The sequence below is a fragment of the Pipistrellus kuhlii genome, unplaced genomic scaffold, assembly GCF_014108245.1.
Source record: "Pipistrellus kuhlii isolate mPipKuh1 unplaced genomic scaffold, mPipKuh1.p scaffold_m20_p_21, whole genome shotgun sequence".
Classification (NCBI taxonomy): Eukaryota; Metazoa; Chordata; class Mammalia; order Chiroptera; family Vespertilionidae; genus Pipistrellus; species Pipistrellus kuhlii.
Genome location: NW_023425520.1, coordinates 12,816,839 through 12,833,383, shown reverse-complemented (window position 1 = coordinate 12,833,383; position 16,545 = coordinate 12,816,839). Strand labels below are relative to the sequence as shown.

At 54.5% G+C, this 16,545-nt stretch overlaps 1 protein-coding gene across 13 annotated transcripts in view; it reads left to right on the top strand.

The window, feature by feature from the left end:
• The window catches only part of CAMK2D (calcium/calmodulin dependent protein kinase II delta), a 146,452-nt gene that overhangs the window by 94,619 nt on the left and 35,288 nt on the right, over nucleotides 1-16,545 (top strand). For all 13 annotated transcript variants that reach the window (XR_006742455.1, XM_045586042.1, XM_045586041.1 and 10 more), the window contains 2 exons: nucleotides 9,388-9,453; nucleotides 11,993-12,065. Coding sequence is in view for 12 of the 13 variants with exons in the window: in XM_045586042.1 (XP_045441998.1) it covers nucleotides 9,388-9,453; nucleotides 11,993-12,065 (139 nt within the window). In the remaining variant the exon portion in view is untranslated. The remainder of the gene's footprint in view (nucleotides 1-9,387; nucleotides 9,454-11,992; nucleotides 12,066-16,545) is intronic.

Genomic DNA, 16,545 nt, shown 5'->3' with positions numbered 1-16,545 from the left:
ACCCGCTCCCGCCAGCACTGGGGGCGGTTCCAGCCTGTGCGCTGACAGGCTGGTGCTGCTCATTGCCTCCATGTGCCAGCATGGGCAGCTCACTGGCCATTGGAGTGTCTCCCTTGGTGAGGTATCTCTTCAGGTCTGTTGGCCATTTGTTAATCAGAATGTTTATTTTTTGTGTGGCGCTTTAAGCATTCTTTGTACACTTCAGATCACACTTCATGCAATCTCTGCAAATCCTTTCTCCCAGTTCATGACTTACCTTCTCGCTCTCTTGACATTGTCTTTGGTAGAGTGAAAGTTTTACTTTTAACGAAGTCCAGCCAGCTTTTCAGTGATTTCTTTTATGGATTGTGCCTTTGATTTTGTATCTAAAAAGTCATTGCCAAACCCAGGGTCATCTATCTATTGCCTTAGCTATCTTCTAGCAGTTTTATGGTTTTGCATTTCACATTGCGGGCTCTGATCCACTTTGAGTTCATTGTTGTGACAACTGTGAGGTCTGTCCAGCTTCACGTTTTGCACGTGGATGGCCAGTGGCTCCAGCACCGTTGGTTGAGCGCTCGGTCTTCGCTCCTGTGTCAGAGGTGGGTTGGCTGTGTTCCTGGGCTCTGTTCATCCCACAGTCTGTGTGTCCGTTCTCTCACCAACACCACACTCCAGTCCCTATCAGTGCAGTCGGTCCTCCACTCTGTTCTCCTTCTGGTCTGTGCTGGCTCTTCTGGGTCTCTGCCCCTTACATTTAAACTTTAGGATCAGTTTGTCAGTCACCACAGGTGACTTGCTGAGTTCTTGATTGGAATTGCGTTGAATTTATAGATTGAGTTGTTAAGAACTGGCATCTGGACAATAACAAGCCTTCCTAATGATTGACATGGAAATCTCTTCATTTATGTAGTTCTTCTTCTAGATCTTTCATCAGCGCTGTGTAGTTTTTTTTCATGTGGCCTTTCTATAAAAGACATATCTAAGTATCACATTTCTGGGAAGTGGGATGTAAATGGGCATAGTGTTTTTAATCTCACTTGGTTATTTGTAGTATATAAGAAATCAATAGACTTTTAGTTATTAACCTGCCTGGTATCCCGTAACTTGTTGTTGCTTAGCTCCAGAACTTTTATTGTCGATCTTTTGGGATTTTCTGCATAGAGAATCACGTCATCTATGCGCAAAGACCACTTTATTCTTCCCTGCCAGTGTGTATATTTTATTTCCTTCATCGTCTAGGACTCCAGGGGTGCGAGAGGACACCCCTTGCCTTTTCTGTTCTTGGTGGGACAGCATCCACTTTATCACTAGGATGTGTAATAGTAGCGTATTTTATAGATTTTTAAAATCGAGTCGAGGAGGGTCATTCCTCTTCCTAGTTTGCTGAGCGTTACTACCATGAATGTGTATTGAATTTTGTCAGATGTTTTTTCTGCATCCATTTATATGACCTTGTGGTTTTCCTATTGTTGTCTGTTGGTAATGAGGGGTAACATTTATTGGTACTCAAATGGTGAACCGGCCTTGCCCACCTACAATAAACCCCTCCTGCTCGTAGTGCATATTGGTTGTGTACATTGCTTACTTCGATTTGCTAGTACCTTATTGAGGAGTTTTGTGTGTATACTCATGAAGGATGATGGTCTATAATTTTCCTTTCTTGTGTTTTATCTGGTTTTAGTGTTAGAGTGATGCTGCTTCTACTTCTGGATGAAATTGTGAACAATTAGTATAAAATTTTCCTCAAGTGTTTGGTGTAACTCATCAGTGAATTCATCCGGGTGTTGTGGTTTCTGATCGAAAGGTTATTAATTATGGATTCAGGTTCTTTAATAGGTAGGCTTACTTATTGTCTATTCCCTCTTGTGTGAGTTTTGTCAGATTGTGCCTTTCAAGGAATTGGTTTCATTTAGGTCATCAAACGTGGGCATTGATTATTCATAATATCTCTTTCTTATCCTTTTAATGCCCATGGTATCTGTAGTGATAGCTCGATATTAATAACTTGTGTCTTCTTTTTAAAAAAAAAATTACTTTGTATTGATTTTATAAAGGAAGAGAGGGGGACAAAGAGATAGAAACATCAGTGATGAGGGAGTCATTAATCAGCTGCCTCCTGTATGCTCCTGCCTGGGGATCGAGCCCACAACCCAGGCATGTGCCCTGACCAAGAATGGCGCTGGGACCTCCTGGTTCATAGGTTGTGTCTTCATTTTTCTTTAGCCTGTCTATAAGCATATCCATTTTATTGCTCTAGTAAAAAAACTGGCTTTTTTTTCCCCTTTTGTTGATTTTCTTTATTGATTTTCTGTTTTCAATCCTATTGACTTCTGTTTTAATTTTTATTTCTCCTTCTTGCTTTGTGTTGAATTTGCCCCCTTTTTTGTTTCCTTATGGAAACTTAGATTACTGATTTTATGTCTTCCATCTTTTATGATTAATTCAAAGTATATTTAGACTTCCGTTGCGATTTCATCTGTGACCCATGTGTGATGTAGAAGCATGTTGTTTAATCTCCACATATGTTGGGTTTTTCAGCTGCTGTCTTGATACTGACTTCTAGTTTAATTCCATGTGGTCTGAGAGCAGACGTCGTGTGGTTTCTGTTCTGAACACGTGAAGGAATGTGTGTTTTCTGTCAGGCGCATGTCCAGGTGAGCTAGAGAGGGATGTGCATCCTGCGTGTACAGCAGCCTGGGCGCCAGGCGCCAGTCTCACCGCTGACTGGTGTTCCCGCGTGCCCGCGTGTCCTCACGGTTTCCTGCCTCCTGGACCAGTCCATTCTGCTGGAGGGTGTGATGGTGTGATGGTGTCTGCTGGCGAGCCCTCCGGCGTCCCTTTGCGCGTTTGTCACAGTGCGTCTTTTTTATTCTGGAGTTTCCCCTTTATTCTTCCTTAGAACTTCTGTCTCTGCCCTGACATTACCCATGTGTTACTTGCATATTGTCTATTCTTCCTGTTAATTTCCTCCGCATATTAATCATAGTTTTTAAAAATTTTGTTCTGATAATTCCAACTTTCCTGCCATATCTGACTCTGGCTCTGATGCTTGTTGAGTTCCTTCAAAGTGGGCTTTTGCCTCTCAGTGTGTCTTGCAATTTTGTTGAGCGTGGACATGACGTGCTGGGTAGAACGTGGTCAGAGGCCGTTAGTCACACGGGCACAGAGTTGGACAAGAGCTCTGTGGTCCTGAGTAAGCAGGCCTCAGGCTTCAGTGGCCCTTCCCGGGAGCTGTGACCGTCCTGGGTCCCTGCTGTGGTCCCGGGTCTGTCTCAGGCCTTGTCCTCGCTGACCCTCCAGTGGGTGGCCAGTCACAGCCCGGTGTCCCTGCCTGCCGGCCTCTGGGCTGCAGGGGGCGCTGGATTCTCAGCATGGGCCTCTGCGGATCTGGGGAGGAGGACGGTCTGCTTGGGACCTGATTGGGCAGCTCTGTGGAGAACTGTGGGTTTTCATTCAGCTTCTCCTCTTAGGACAGCGACACTGTCTGCCTCCTCGCATGCAGGCCAGAAGCCAGAGGTCCCACGGGGGCTTTGTTCTAATCTTGAATTTTATAAACTCAATTGAAAGCTTCTAACTAGTTTAGAATTAAAAAGATGAGTGATAATCATTTATTAGCCAAAGGCCAGGCCTCAAGGCTGGACATGTACATTTTAAGGCCTGTTTGCAGAGGAGCATGGCGGGGCCCGGGAGGCCCTGTGGCCTGCTCAGAAAGCGGCTGGGCGTGGTGAGCCCGCTGCCCTGGCGCTGGTGTCCAGCATCATAGAGCGCCTCCCGCCTGTTTTGCTCCAGGAGGCTTGGAGAGCCAGCTTTCTCAGAAAGTTGCCTATGAAACGGCGTAGTTCGGGAATGCTGCTTCCTCGGCGGTGCCTGAGCCCCGGTGGGCAGGCCCCGGAGAGGCGGGTGCTGTCTGGACACCTTGTCCCTGGGGCGGGGCTGCCTCGGGGACGCTGCTGTGAAGGGCAGCTGCGGGCTCCGTGTGAGGACGCGGGGCTAGGTTTGGCAGCGGCTCTTCGGGTGGTGACATCCCGCCAGGCCTCGGCCATATCTCTGCCTGGACCAGGCCCCGTTGACGTCCCCTCTGGCGGGAGATGGGCCTGGCGGGCTTTCGCCTGCACGTCAATGCCCCGAGCTTTGTGCCTCAGACCCTCTCTGCTAATAGACTTGTTAGAACATTCATTCACCCGATGGCTAGCATACGGCTGGGGCTAACTATTAATATATGCTATGCCCTTTGCTGAATACTGAAGGGTCGGTCAGCTGGGAGTTAAACTAACAGGAGCTTAGCTGATTCTCAGCATGGCTTTCTTTAATGCTGCTTTATAGTATGAAAGCCTGATGGAGCCGAAACCGGTCTGGCTCAGTGGATAGAGCGTCAGCCTGTGGACTGAAAGGTCCCAAGTTCGATTCCGGTCAAGGGCATGTTCATTGGTTGCGGGCACATCCCCGGTAGCGGGTGTGTAGGAGGCAGCTGGTCGATGTTTCTCTCTCATCGATGTTTCTAGCTCTCTGTCTCCCTTCCTCTCTGTAAAATATCAATAAAATATATATTAAAAAAAATAATTTACCCAGCAAAGCTATCACTCAGAATTGAAGGCCAGATAAAGAGCTTCACTAATAAAAAAAAGCTAAAGGAGTTTATCACCGCCAAACCAGAATTATATGAATTGCTGAAGGGTATTCTTTCGGAAGAGAAAGAAAATAAAGATAAAAATTATGAACAAATACATAACTATCAACAAGTGAATCTAAAAACCAAGGGAATTAAAAAACCTGATGAACAATATTAACTGTTGAATATAATAGAATTAGAGGTAAGGAAAGGGAGTGGACTGACAATTCTTGGGGAAAAGAGGAAGAGGGGGGCTCGGGAAGAGACTGAACATAAACTATGCACCTATGGATGAGGACAATGGGAGGTGCGGAAAGGGCAGAAGGTGGGGTGGGAACCTGGTGGAAGGGAAAAAAATGAGGAACTTTTGTAATAATATGAACAATAAAGATTTATTTTTAAAAAAAGAAAGAAAAAAGAAATTGCACCATAGAGTCCAACTCCCTTACTCTTTAGGATCTGCGAAACAGGCAAGGCCAGCCCAGGTTTTAATTTTGTTAAATTATCATGAACCAAGTAAGGCCTGGGCAGAGCATACCGCTTACACCGACGGCCCAGTGAGGACTGACACAGACAGATCGCCCAGAGAGGACTGACACAGACAGACGGCCCAGCGAGGGCTGTGACACAGACACACGGCCCAGAGAGGACTGACAGACAGACAGCCCAGCGAGGGCTATGACACAGACGGCCCAGAGAGGACTGACACAGACAGACGGCCCAGCGAGGGCTGTGACACAGACAGACGGCCCAGTGAGGGCTGACACAGACAGACGGCCCAGTGAGGACTGAGACACAGACAGACGGCCCAGTGAGGACTGAGACACAGACAGACGGCCCAGAGAGGACTGACACAGACAGACGGCCCAGTGAGGGTTGTGACACAGACAGACGGCCCAGAGAGGACTGACACAGACAGACGGCCCTTCGAGGGCTGTAACACAGAAGATGGCCCAGCGAGGACTGACACAGACAGACGGCCCAGAGAGGACTGACACAGACAGACGGCCCAGTGAGGGTTGTGACACAGACAGACGGCCCAGAGAGGACTGACACAGACAGACGGCCCAGCGAGGGCTGTGACACAGACAGACGGCCCAGTGAGGGCTGACACAGACAGACGGCCCAGTGAGGACTGAGACACAGACAGACGGCCCAGTGAGGACTGAGACACAGACAGACGGCCCAGAGAGGCCTGACACAGACAGACGGCCCAGAAGGGTTGACACAGACAGACGGCCCAGAAGGGCTGACACAGACAGACGGCCCTTCGAGGACTGACACAGACAGACGGCCCAGAGAGGACTGACACAGACAGACGGCCCAGAGAGGCCTGACACAGACAGACGGCCCTTCGAGGACTGACACAGACGGCCCAGAAGGGCTGACACAGACAGACGGCCCTTCGAGGACTGACACAGACAGACGGCCCAGAAGGGCTGACACAGACAGACGGCCCAGAAGGGCTGACACAGACAGACGGCCCTTCGAGGACTGACACAGACGGCCCAGAAGGGCTGACACAGACAGACGGCCCTTCGAGGACTGACACAGACAGACGGCCCAGAAGGGCTGACACAGACAGACGGCCCAGCAAGGACTGACACAGACAGACGGCCCAGCGAGGACTGACACAGACAGACGGCCCAGTGAGGACTGACACAGACAGACGGCCCAGTGAGGACTGACACAGACAGACGGCCCAGAAGGACTGACACAGACAGACGGCCCAGCGAGGACTGACACAGACAGACAGCCCAGAAGGGTTGACACAGACAGACGGCCCAGAAGGGCTGACACAGACAGATGGCCCAGAAGGGCTGACACAGACAGACGGCCCTTCGAGGACTGACACAGACAGACGGCCCAGAAGGGCTGACACAGACAGACGGCCTAGAGAGGACTGACACAGACAGACGGCCCAGAAGGGCTGACACAGACAGACGGCCCAGAGAGGCCTGACACAGACAGACGGCCCTTCGAGGACTGACACAGACGGCCCAGAAGGGCTGACACAGACAGACGGCCCTTCGAGGACTGACACAGACAGACGGCCCAGAAGGGCTGACACAGACAGACGGCCCAGAAGGGCTGACACAGACAGACGGCCCTTCGAGGACTGACACAGACGGCCCAGAAGGGCTGACACAGACAGACGGCCCTTCGAGGACTGACACAGACAGACGGCCCAGAAGGGCTGACACAGACAGACGGCCCAGCAAGGACTGACACAGACAGACGGCCCAGCGAGGACTGACACAGACAGACGGCCCAGTGAGGACTGACACAGACAGACGGCCCAGTGAGGACTGACACAGACAGACGGCCCAGAAGGACTGACACAGACAGACGGCCCAGCGAGGACTGACACAGACAGACAGCCCAGAAGGGTTGACACAGACAGACGGCCCAGAAGGGCTGACACAGACAGATGGCCCAGAAGGGCTGACACAGACAGACGGCCCTTCGAGGACTGACACAGACAGACGGCCCAGAAGGGCTGACACAGACAGACGGCCTAGAGAGGACTGACACAGACAGACGGCCCAGAAGGGCTGACACAGACAGACGGCCCAGAAGGGCTGACACAGACAGACGGCCCTTCGAGGACTGACACAGACAGACGGCCTAGAGAGGACTGACACAGACAGACGGCCCAGAGAGGACTGACACAGACAGACGGCCCAGTGAGGGCTGTGACACAGACAGACGGCCCAGTGAGGGCTGTAACACAGACAGTCAGCCCAACGAGGGCTGTGACAGACAGACGGCCCAGAAGGGCTGACACAGCCCAGAGAGACGCCTGCAGGAGGGAGAGGGACATCCTGTACTTATGGAGCTGTCGGTGTTCTTGTACGAAGCCTGGTTGGTCTAACCTGGAGCAGTGAGTCTAAGAGGATTGAAGGCAGCGTGTCCCACCTGTGGATCACGCCGTGTGCTGCTGGTGGAGGATTTCCTGGCTGAAGGAGCTAAGAACCTTCTGGCATTCTCACATCCATCATGGAGAGTGGACGGCTGGGTTCGTGTTCTCACTCACAGCGCTCTGCATTTGTGAGTGCATGTGAACATCAGGTCAGAGGGCGGGCTGTAGTCCTGCGGTTTTCCTCCGGGAGTCTGCCCCCCCAGCCACAGAACGTGGGCGGGTGGGGGGGTGAGGCTGGGGAAGTCAGCCTGCACGCCTGTGGTGGTGAGGAAGCGGGCCTCAGGCTCTGGCGCGGGGTCTGTGGGTGGGGTTTAGCCGTGTGGTTGTGACCCCGCTTCCCTCCGTGGAGTCTCGGGCTAAATCAGGCCATTGGAATAAATACATTTCAGATGAAAACTCTAAAAATGTATGGTTCTCTGTATTTTTATTTAGAACAAGGCATGATTTGATTTGAAATCTTTCCTTAAAGCAAATGTATTCTCTTCAGTTACACCTGGACTCTTGCCAACCTCTGCTCCCGCTGGAACAGTCATGCCGGGAGCAGGGGGCAGTGGCATTCTGGTGTGAGCCAGCCGAGAGCACTGGCACAGCTCGGCACAGCTCCGCCTCCTCACCTGGGAGGGCGGCCGGGGGGCAGCCCTGGGACAGCAGTTGTGGCTCTGGGCTGGCTCCAGGTCTCTGTTAGAGGCCGCTTGGTGACGAGGAGCAGGAATTCACCCGGAGGGGCGGGGCTTCTTCCCAGGTGGCCCGCGTTGGATTGGGCCTTAACCACGTTTATGGTGGTGTGGCCCCTTGGCAATGTGGGAGGTTTGTTCGCCCCCAAATTTTAAATGGGTGCTCTTGACCCAGCAGTTTTACTTATAAGAAGGAATATTCTGCAAATGCTCTGAAGTATGCACACACGTGACTTCCGTTACTTATTATAAACAGAAAACTACTTCTGGCAGAAAATGACTCCTGCCGACTGAACAAGCCACAGTGGCCTTACCTATTGCCCACCCACTGGTGGGAAAGTGTTTTCTTTGTGTCTTTGCAAGGAGGAAAGGATATATGTTTAAAGATTACCAAGTTGAAGGGATGCGCATAAAGTACATTTATTCCAGAGGGTGGCATTGGTGTAGAGAGGGGAGTATTTGGTGCACTTCCATAGTTTTAATATTTTCCTACAACACTATAACTTTGAAATTTAAAAGCATGCTATTTTAGGAGAACGAAAGGAACCTAAGCCAGAGAATTTGGAGGGTTCTACCCCAAACCAGGGGCCTGTAGGCCCTGGAGCAGCAGCACCTCCAGGGCACCCAGGGTGTGAGCGAGCTCCTGAGGAGCCGAGTCCAGCTGGGAGGGGTGGGTCTGTGCGGGCAGACCCTGGCTGGTCACCACGCTTCCTGGGACGTGGCTCAGAGCCGTCTCCAGTCCCTGGTGACCCGGAGCCTGAGGAACCGCTGTCCGCACAGCCCAGCTCCCTGCTGGCCTGGGCTCGCGAGGCCGCCTCTGGCCACGGGCACGTCTGTCCGGAGTGGGAGGAGCCTCGGGCAGGCGGGTGCGCATCCCTCTGCGGCCTGTGGCCGTCCCCAGAGCTGAGACATCCCTGCACCCTCCTCCCCCTCTCCGCCCTCACTCTGAGGAGCTGATCGGAGAGGGTCCCAGCAGCCGCTGAGATGCGTCCGGAGTGAGTGATGGGGTGAAGACGCGGTGTCCTCGGGGTCTGGTGGCAGAGGCGTGCAGGCAAGAGAGGAACATATAGATTATTATAGAGACTGACCGCCAGGAAGGGGCGGTTCTGACAGTTTTAAACACTTTATTATAATAATGTTTAAATAAAAGCCTACATGAGTGTGGTGCACACCCTTAGCCACCTCGTTTCCTCTCACAGAGTGACTGGCGGTGAGCTGTTCGAAGACATCGTGGCCAGAGAGTACTACAGCGAGGCCGACGCCAGGTGAGTGGCCCCTGCGCCGCCCGCTCCGCGGCGCCACGGGCGCCTGGGACGCTCTCCTCGGCGGTGGCTTTTCTCTGCGGCGTTTCCAGGATGATTCTCTGGGGGAAAATCTATGAATCTGGTCTAAACTTTATTCTTATCTAGTGTCTGTAGTTAGAGTGTGCATTTTATTTTATATTTTTTTATCTTCTTTATTGATTAAGGCATTTTATTTTTTAAAGCCTCACTAGCTGGGACCAGTTTGGCTCAGTGGATAGAGCGTCGGCCTGCAAGACTGAAAGGTCCCGGGTTCGATTCCAGTCAAGGGCATGCACCTTGGTTGCAAGCACATCCCCAGTAGGGGGTGTGCAAGAAGCAGCTGATTGATGATTCTCTCTCATCGATGTTTCTAACTCTCTATCCCTCTTCCTCTCTGTGAAAAATCAATAAAATATATTTTTTTAAAAATAAATAAAGCCTCACTAGAATGGCTTCTGCTGAAGAAATATATTAATACCTTTTCAGCAGATGAGAGAGATGGAAGACTGGCACCCTCTGCTCTCCAGGTCCCAGATGCCCAGTGTGCCTAGTCACAGTTCATTAAAATTAATTAAAATTAAAAGCTCAGTGCCTGGGTCGCACTGAACACATCTCAAGGGCCAGGGGCTACGATTGGCAGCAGGTCCGAGAACCGGCCTCGGAGCAGCCCACAGTGTCACCCAGAGAAAGGTCACGGTCAGCTGGGCGTGTCCTCACGCCCTGGGGGCCCTCATTTGGAAAATACTCGTCCGCTATGTCAGAGTGTTCAAGAGGACCTTCCCATCTTGTCACTGACCACTTTGTCTCACTGGAAAGTGCCAGCCGCACGGAGGTGAGCAGTGAGCAGCAGCCGCTGGCACTTCCCGCGAGCAGCCTGGCGGAGCCGGAGCGCGGCTCCCTGTGAGCACGGGAACGACGCCACCCGCTGCCCGGCGCGGTGGCTGGCTCCCCAGAAGCGGCTGCGCACTCCCTAGGCCACATGTGTCAAACACAAGGCCAAATCCGTCCCGCCAGGCCTTGCAATGTGGCCCGCACCGCGCTGTCATCACTGCACTCCGCTGCGTTTCCATCACAATGACAGTTTATGACTGTTCAGTAAACCATTCGGCCCGCGATTTAGGCTGGATTTTAGATTTTGGCCCCTTCTCTGATTGAGTTTGACACCCCTACCTAGGCCGTGCAGATGCCACGGCTGGCTGTGTCCACCCGGCACGGCAGCTCTGCTTCTAGGGCTTATGTGAGCGCTCGTGCGCTACGGGAGCAGCCGATGTGCGATCGGAAAATGCCGGCCACGTTACATAAAGGCTTTGTCACCACCACAGGGCCCCGGGGTACTGGGTAGCCCAGGGTAGTGGGCCACTGTGCGCATGCTCCCCTGGCATTGGCGCTCCCAGGGGCGTTTCTAGGGGGTCCACACGAAGTCAAGGGAAGGCACTCTCCCCAGCCACAAGCCTCAGAGCTGTTCAGCTCACTGGCGGCGTGTTCGGTCCTCAGGAGCTCAGGTCCTGCCGTGCTCAGCAGGAAGCACGGGGAGGCTGTTCAGTGTGGGTTCCTGTTGGCTTCCTTCTTTTCTGTGGCTCACCAGGCCCCAGAACCAGTACCGTGGTTTGAGGAGAGAAAGTGAGTTTCCCAAAAAGTAGCATAAAGTGAGCGTTATTTTAGAAGGAAAACAAGCCCCAGGATTTAGGAAAAGTTGTCAGAACCAAACGAGCCTTGGTACAGGTAGCCAGCCTGATGGTCACTGCAGGCGCCAGCCCTGCCGGCTGGGCACTGCGCTGGATACACCAGGTGGCCGCTGTCCACCAGCTCACCCTGCGCCGCTCTGTCCTCCCTGAGCTCGGACACTGCGGGCGGGGCCCACGTCACGCTGGACGGTTGGGTGGCAGGGACGAAGAGCCGCAGTGGGGGGCCTCCTAACTGAAGAGCGTTTGCCAGCAGGGAGCAGGGCCTGAGAGAGGGCACGCCCTGTGCGTCTCCACAGGTGACACGCTTAGCCTGCTCCAGGGCTTCCGTTGTAGTTTACCCCTCAGCTCGTAGCCCTGCCCCAGAAGCTGCCCGACTGCCGAGGGGTCCTCCTTTTCTGTGGACCCATCAGTTTTCCTCCGACACGTCAGACCCGAAGCAGCACTGCCTTGTCAGACGGTAGTTGTGCCCCAGGTCCGACCCTCTAACCTGCCGCTCCTTCCTGCTCCCCGGGCCTCCTGGGAACAGGTGTGAGAGACACCAGCCGTGTCCCCGAGGAGGCTCCCACGTCATATGGGAAGCGGGACACAGTCTCCTCCAGGAACCCGCCTTCCGGCAGCAGTGGCCTCGCTCGCAGGCGGGGTCCAGGGAACGCAGCCCAACATGCCACAGAGCCCGAGCTGGGACCAGAATTGCCTCTATCCAGCATCGTTCAACCCCAGTGTCCAGCTGGGAATTGGGAAGAGTGTGATTTTGTGTGTGTGTGTGTGTGTGTGTGTGTAACTGTCCGGCCGTCGGCACTCGGGCCTCCAGCACCCCTCTGCCTGTGTCTCCACAGCCACTGCATCCAGCAGATCCTGGAGAGCGTGAGCCACTGCCACCTCAACGGCATCGTGCACAGGGACCTGAAGGTCAGTGCACCGCTGCCCTGCCTCTGGTTGGAGGAGTGTGTGGTTTCCGGGAAAGAGCCCAGGGCAGGCATTCACATGGTTCCCTCTTGCTCCCAGCTTTCTGCCCAACTGACTGCTGTGAAATGATGCTCCCTAAGGGCAGGATGGTGCAGGACATGCCTGCTCCTATCCAAGCAGTGCACCAGGGGCGGGGCTGCACCAGGGGCGGGGCTGCACCAGGGGGCGGGGCTGCACCAGGGGCGGGGCAGCACCAGGGGGCGGGGCTGCACCAGGGGCGGGGCTGCACCATGGAGCAGAGTAGCACCAGGGGGCGGGGCTGCACCAGGGGCAGGGCTGCACCACGGGGGCGGGGCTGCACCAGGGGGCGGGGCTGCACCACGGGGGCGGGGCTGCACCAGGGGGCAGAGTAGCACCAGGGGGTGGGGCAGCACCAGGGGGCAGAGTAGCACCAGGGGGCGGGGCAGCACCAGGGGGCGGGGCTGCACCAGGGGGCGGGGCTGCACCAGGGGGCAGAGTAGCACCAGGGGCAGGGCTGCACCAGGGGCGGGGCTGCACCAGGGGACAGGGCCGATGGGGGGGGGGTATGCCTTCCCCTAACCCAGTGCTTGCCTGGAGGCCTGGGCCTATGATGGGTGCCATCCTCAGACTGAACATCACCTCTGTCCTGAGACCCGTGGGCCGTGGGGGCACCCTGCCGGTGGCTCCCCCAGGCCCTCAGCCTGGACAGGAAGTGCTCCCACGGGCAGGCAGAGCCAGGCTTTTTCAGAATGCATTGGTGTCCGAGTTTCACTCCAGGTGCCCTGTGCTTTGACAGCCTCCAAGCGGGACCAGGAAATGGAAAGAATGGGGAACCACTTGAGGGAGCACAACAGCTGTAAGATTTTGTGTCCTAATCTATTTCCTGGACTAAATGAAACATCTTTGAGGTGGATTTTTCTAGAACACGCGGGCCCACGCAGGCACACGTCTGGCAGGATCCTGCTTGTCCCGAAGCAGTGGTCACTGTGCGGGAGCAATGTCTGCTTCCGGGAAGGTGTGACACCGCCGCTGTCCACCAGGCAGGGCGGCTCCTGAGTGTGCCAGGGGCCGACGCTGGCCCTGGTGTCGGCACAGTCACTGCACTCACTGCCCAGCCGCCCCCTGCCTCCGATGGGCGTGGCCCGGGGCATGAAGGTGAGTGGTGCTTAGACTGTGGACTGCAGTCCTGTCTGCGGCAGATCCACTGGAGAACGTGGGCTCGTTCCCGCTCGGGATGAAACGAGTTCCTCGCTGGCTGAGACTTCGGCTCCGTGTCTCAGAGAAACGACTTCCTGAACCTGAGCAGGAGAGCCTCCGGCGGGCCGGCGAGCAGCGCGAGGCACTCCGTCAGCCTGGACTCGTCTGTGGACACGGACAGACACGGGCCAGGCCGGGGGCCCAATAGTGAGGAGACGTTCCCGGGTGACAGAGCCGGAGGCAGTCACAAGTAGCCCACGCGAGGGAAATGGTTTCCCCTGCTTCCTCAGTGCCTCCCGGGACAGCCGGCGCCTGTGAGGCAAAGACAGTGGGCACGTGTTCTGGCCCAATAGGGCTTATGGAGCATGCGCACATGCTGACGTGTAGAATGTCACTCAGCTCCTCCACTTCGTACCACGGACCAGGACAAGTGGAGGTTTGGAAAGCGACGGGAGGAGAGTTCTCAGCACCCCGGCTGTGCCTGTGCCGTTCAGAGGTGTGACGGCGAGAAATGGCAATGAAGCAGACGTGGGCAGAAGCTTCTGTGCGTGTGAGCGCCGCGGGTGCGGTGTGGGTCTTCCCTGGAAACCTCTGCTGGCCAGGCGTTCGACCTGGGGCAGCGGCCGAGCGGCTGTGTGTCTGCTGGGCCCCTGGGTTTCTCATGGGCAGACCTCTAGTTAGAATCGACTATAAATTCCTCGTATGTCCTGGAAGAATATTCTTTAAAGATCCACAGCGCGTTACTTGAAGATGAGATTTGTAAGCAAAACACTGCTTTCATTTCCAGAACCTTCCTTGACCTGTTTGCATCTGAGAGCATTCAGTGTTGAAAGGCGTGGTCAGTGGTGTTTCCTTCGGACTGCACGCTTGGACTGCACGTCCACTAGCCCTGAGCATCGGAATAAGGGGAACAGCACATTCCTTTGAAAATTCGTTTTTCCTGGTGATCTTGTTCCTTCCATAGCACACAGACAGCCCTTTTTGTTCCTCGTCAGAACCCAAAACTCTTCTTTTCCAGCAAACATCCAGGACGTGCACGTTTTATGTGATGTATCGGTGCTCGGTGTAATAAGCAGTCATTTGGAATCTTACTCTGTGTGGAAAGCCATGGCCTGAGAGCCAAGGATGGAAAGTGTGACTTCTCTCCCAGGACCTTGGTCGTGCGTTTTCTGGGATGGTGATGTGGATGTTTGTCGGTGTCCAAGCTCAGCTGAGCCCTTTGCGGACGGGAGCATGCGTCAGCGCTGGCGGCAAGTGAGCTGTGCGCATAGCTGCTCTCTGACCTGCGGGCTGAAGTCAGAGTTAGAGGCTCAGGCAGGGCCTTCGGGTCGGCGCGCTGCCCAGCAGTACCGCTTCCCACCAAGCCGGGAGGTGCAGCATCGCCCCACGTGGCTCTTGTGGGGACAAGTTTCTGCTCCATTCTCCTTGAGGGAGGGGACGGGTGAGCTTCAGGGAGCTCCCCCTGTTTCTGCCAGGCTGCTCCCTTGGAGGCCGCTCAGCCCCGGCCCCTGCGTGTTCCCGGGCTCGCCATCGCCTTGGGCGGCATCCACGTGCCGCCCCTAAGAACGGGAGAGGGGACAGCTGGACTCCTCTGCCTGGCTCCACACTGAGTGCTGCCCTGGCTGTTCTCAGGCCCGGCTCCTGGGCTGGTTCAGGGACCACGCAGACGTGTGAGCACAGCTCAGCCATCCACCTCCGTCAGAGAGAAGCCGAGTGTTGCTGTTCATCATCAAAGGCCCAGCTGGGTGTGTGGGGTGCTATCTCAGCCCTCGGGGGGCACTGCTGCGGCTCGGGGGCCGCAGGGCCGGGTGCAGAGCTGAGTGCACCTCGAGAAGGTGCTGCAGGAGCCTAGCAAAAGCAGCGCTAAGGGAAGGCGGTTGTTCGCACGTCACTGAGTACTGAATAGAGAAGACGAGTGTCTCTGATACAGTCACACCTGCAGGACACTCACGAGGGCTGCTAGGCGATGGGCACCTGGTGCAGAGCCCCAGGACTGCAGACAATGCAGAGGCATCCAGCAGTGAGCAGGAGGGGCAGGTGGGGGTGGGAATTAGGGCAGGATGGGTAGGTGGGTGGATGGTGGGTAGGTGGGTGGTGGGTGTGGGATGGGTAGTTGGATGGTGGGTGGATGGGTGGTGGGTGAATGGATGGATGGTGGGTGGTAGGTGTGGGATGGATGGGTAGAAGGGTGGGTGGATGGTTGGTGGATGTGGGATGGATGGATTGATAGATGATATAGAGAGACAAAGAGATGTTAATGAAGGTAGTAATTCTGGATTTAGGAGGATTTTAAGTACTATTTCATGGGGGTGGGGGGAAAAGTCATGAGCCGAAAAGAGAGAAATTCATCCTTTGGGGTGAACGTGAGACATAGTGAATTCTTGTCTACATGGTAGTACATATATCAAGTTATGAGTTCTACACTGTGAACAAATCTAAAATCACAATTCCACTTTTCTGAGAACCACACGTAGATAAAACTTTAAAGAATGTATTTGTGCATTATGTTTGTCCAGGTCAGTGGTCGGCAAATTCGTTAGTCTAAAGAGCCAAATATCAACATACGATGTTTGAAATTTCTTTTGAGAGCCGAAAACCGCCTTCTGCGCATGGGCCACGAAGTTTCAATCGCACTGTATGTGCCTACCCGCACATGGTATTTTGTGGAAGAGCCGCACTCAAAGGGCCAAAGAGCCACCTGTGGCTCTCAAGCTGCAGTTTGCTGACCACTGGTCTAGGTATTTTAGGAACAAGATGTGTGTGTGATAAATCCCATAATCCATTTAGTCACTCCGCTTTTTGCCATTAAGTATCTATGAGCCAGGCCAGGGCAGCACTGGGCTAGCCAGTCAGGGAACAGCAGTGCCGGCCTCACCCGCATGTGCTGATGGGAGCAGACGTCTAATTGCACGCTGTCATCACGTGCTGCTGCTGGGAGCTCCCTGCGCCGAGTACACAAATACATAAACCCATCCCCTGGAAAATGAAAACAGCTCGTGTGCTACGTACATGGGAGACCCCAAAAATACCCTGTGTAAACTGGTCCAACTCTTGGTATCATTTTGCCACATTCTCTTCTGCTAAGTGTCTGCTCTGCAGGCTCGGAGCCACTGCCTGTGGCCCGGCTGGACCACGCATGCCCTGGGAGTGGGCAGCATTCTCCCTCCTGCCCAGGGTCTGTCCAGCGCGTCCGTCTGACCCGACCATGGCAGGTCATCCTTTCCAGCAGCATCCACCTGGGTCAGGCACAGCTGCCTGAGAGGAC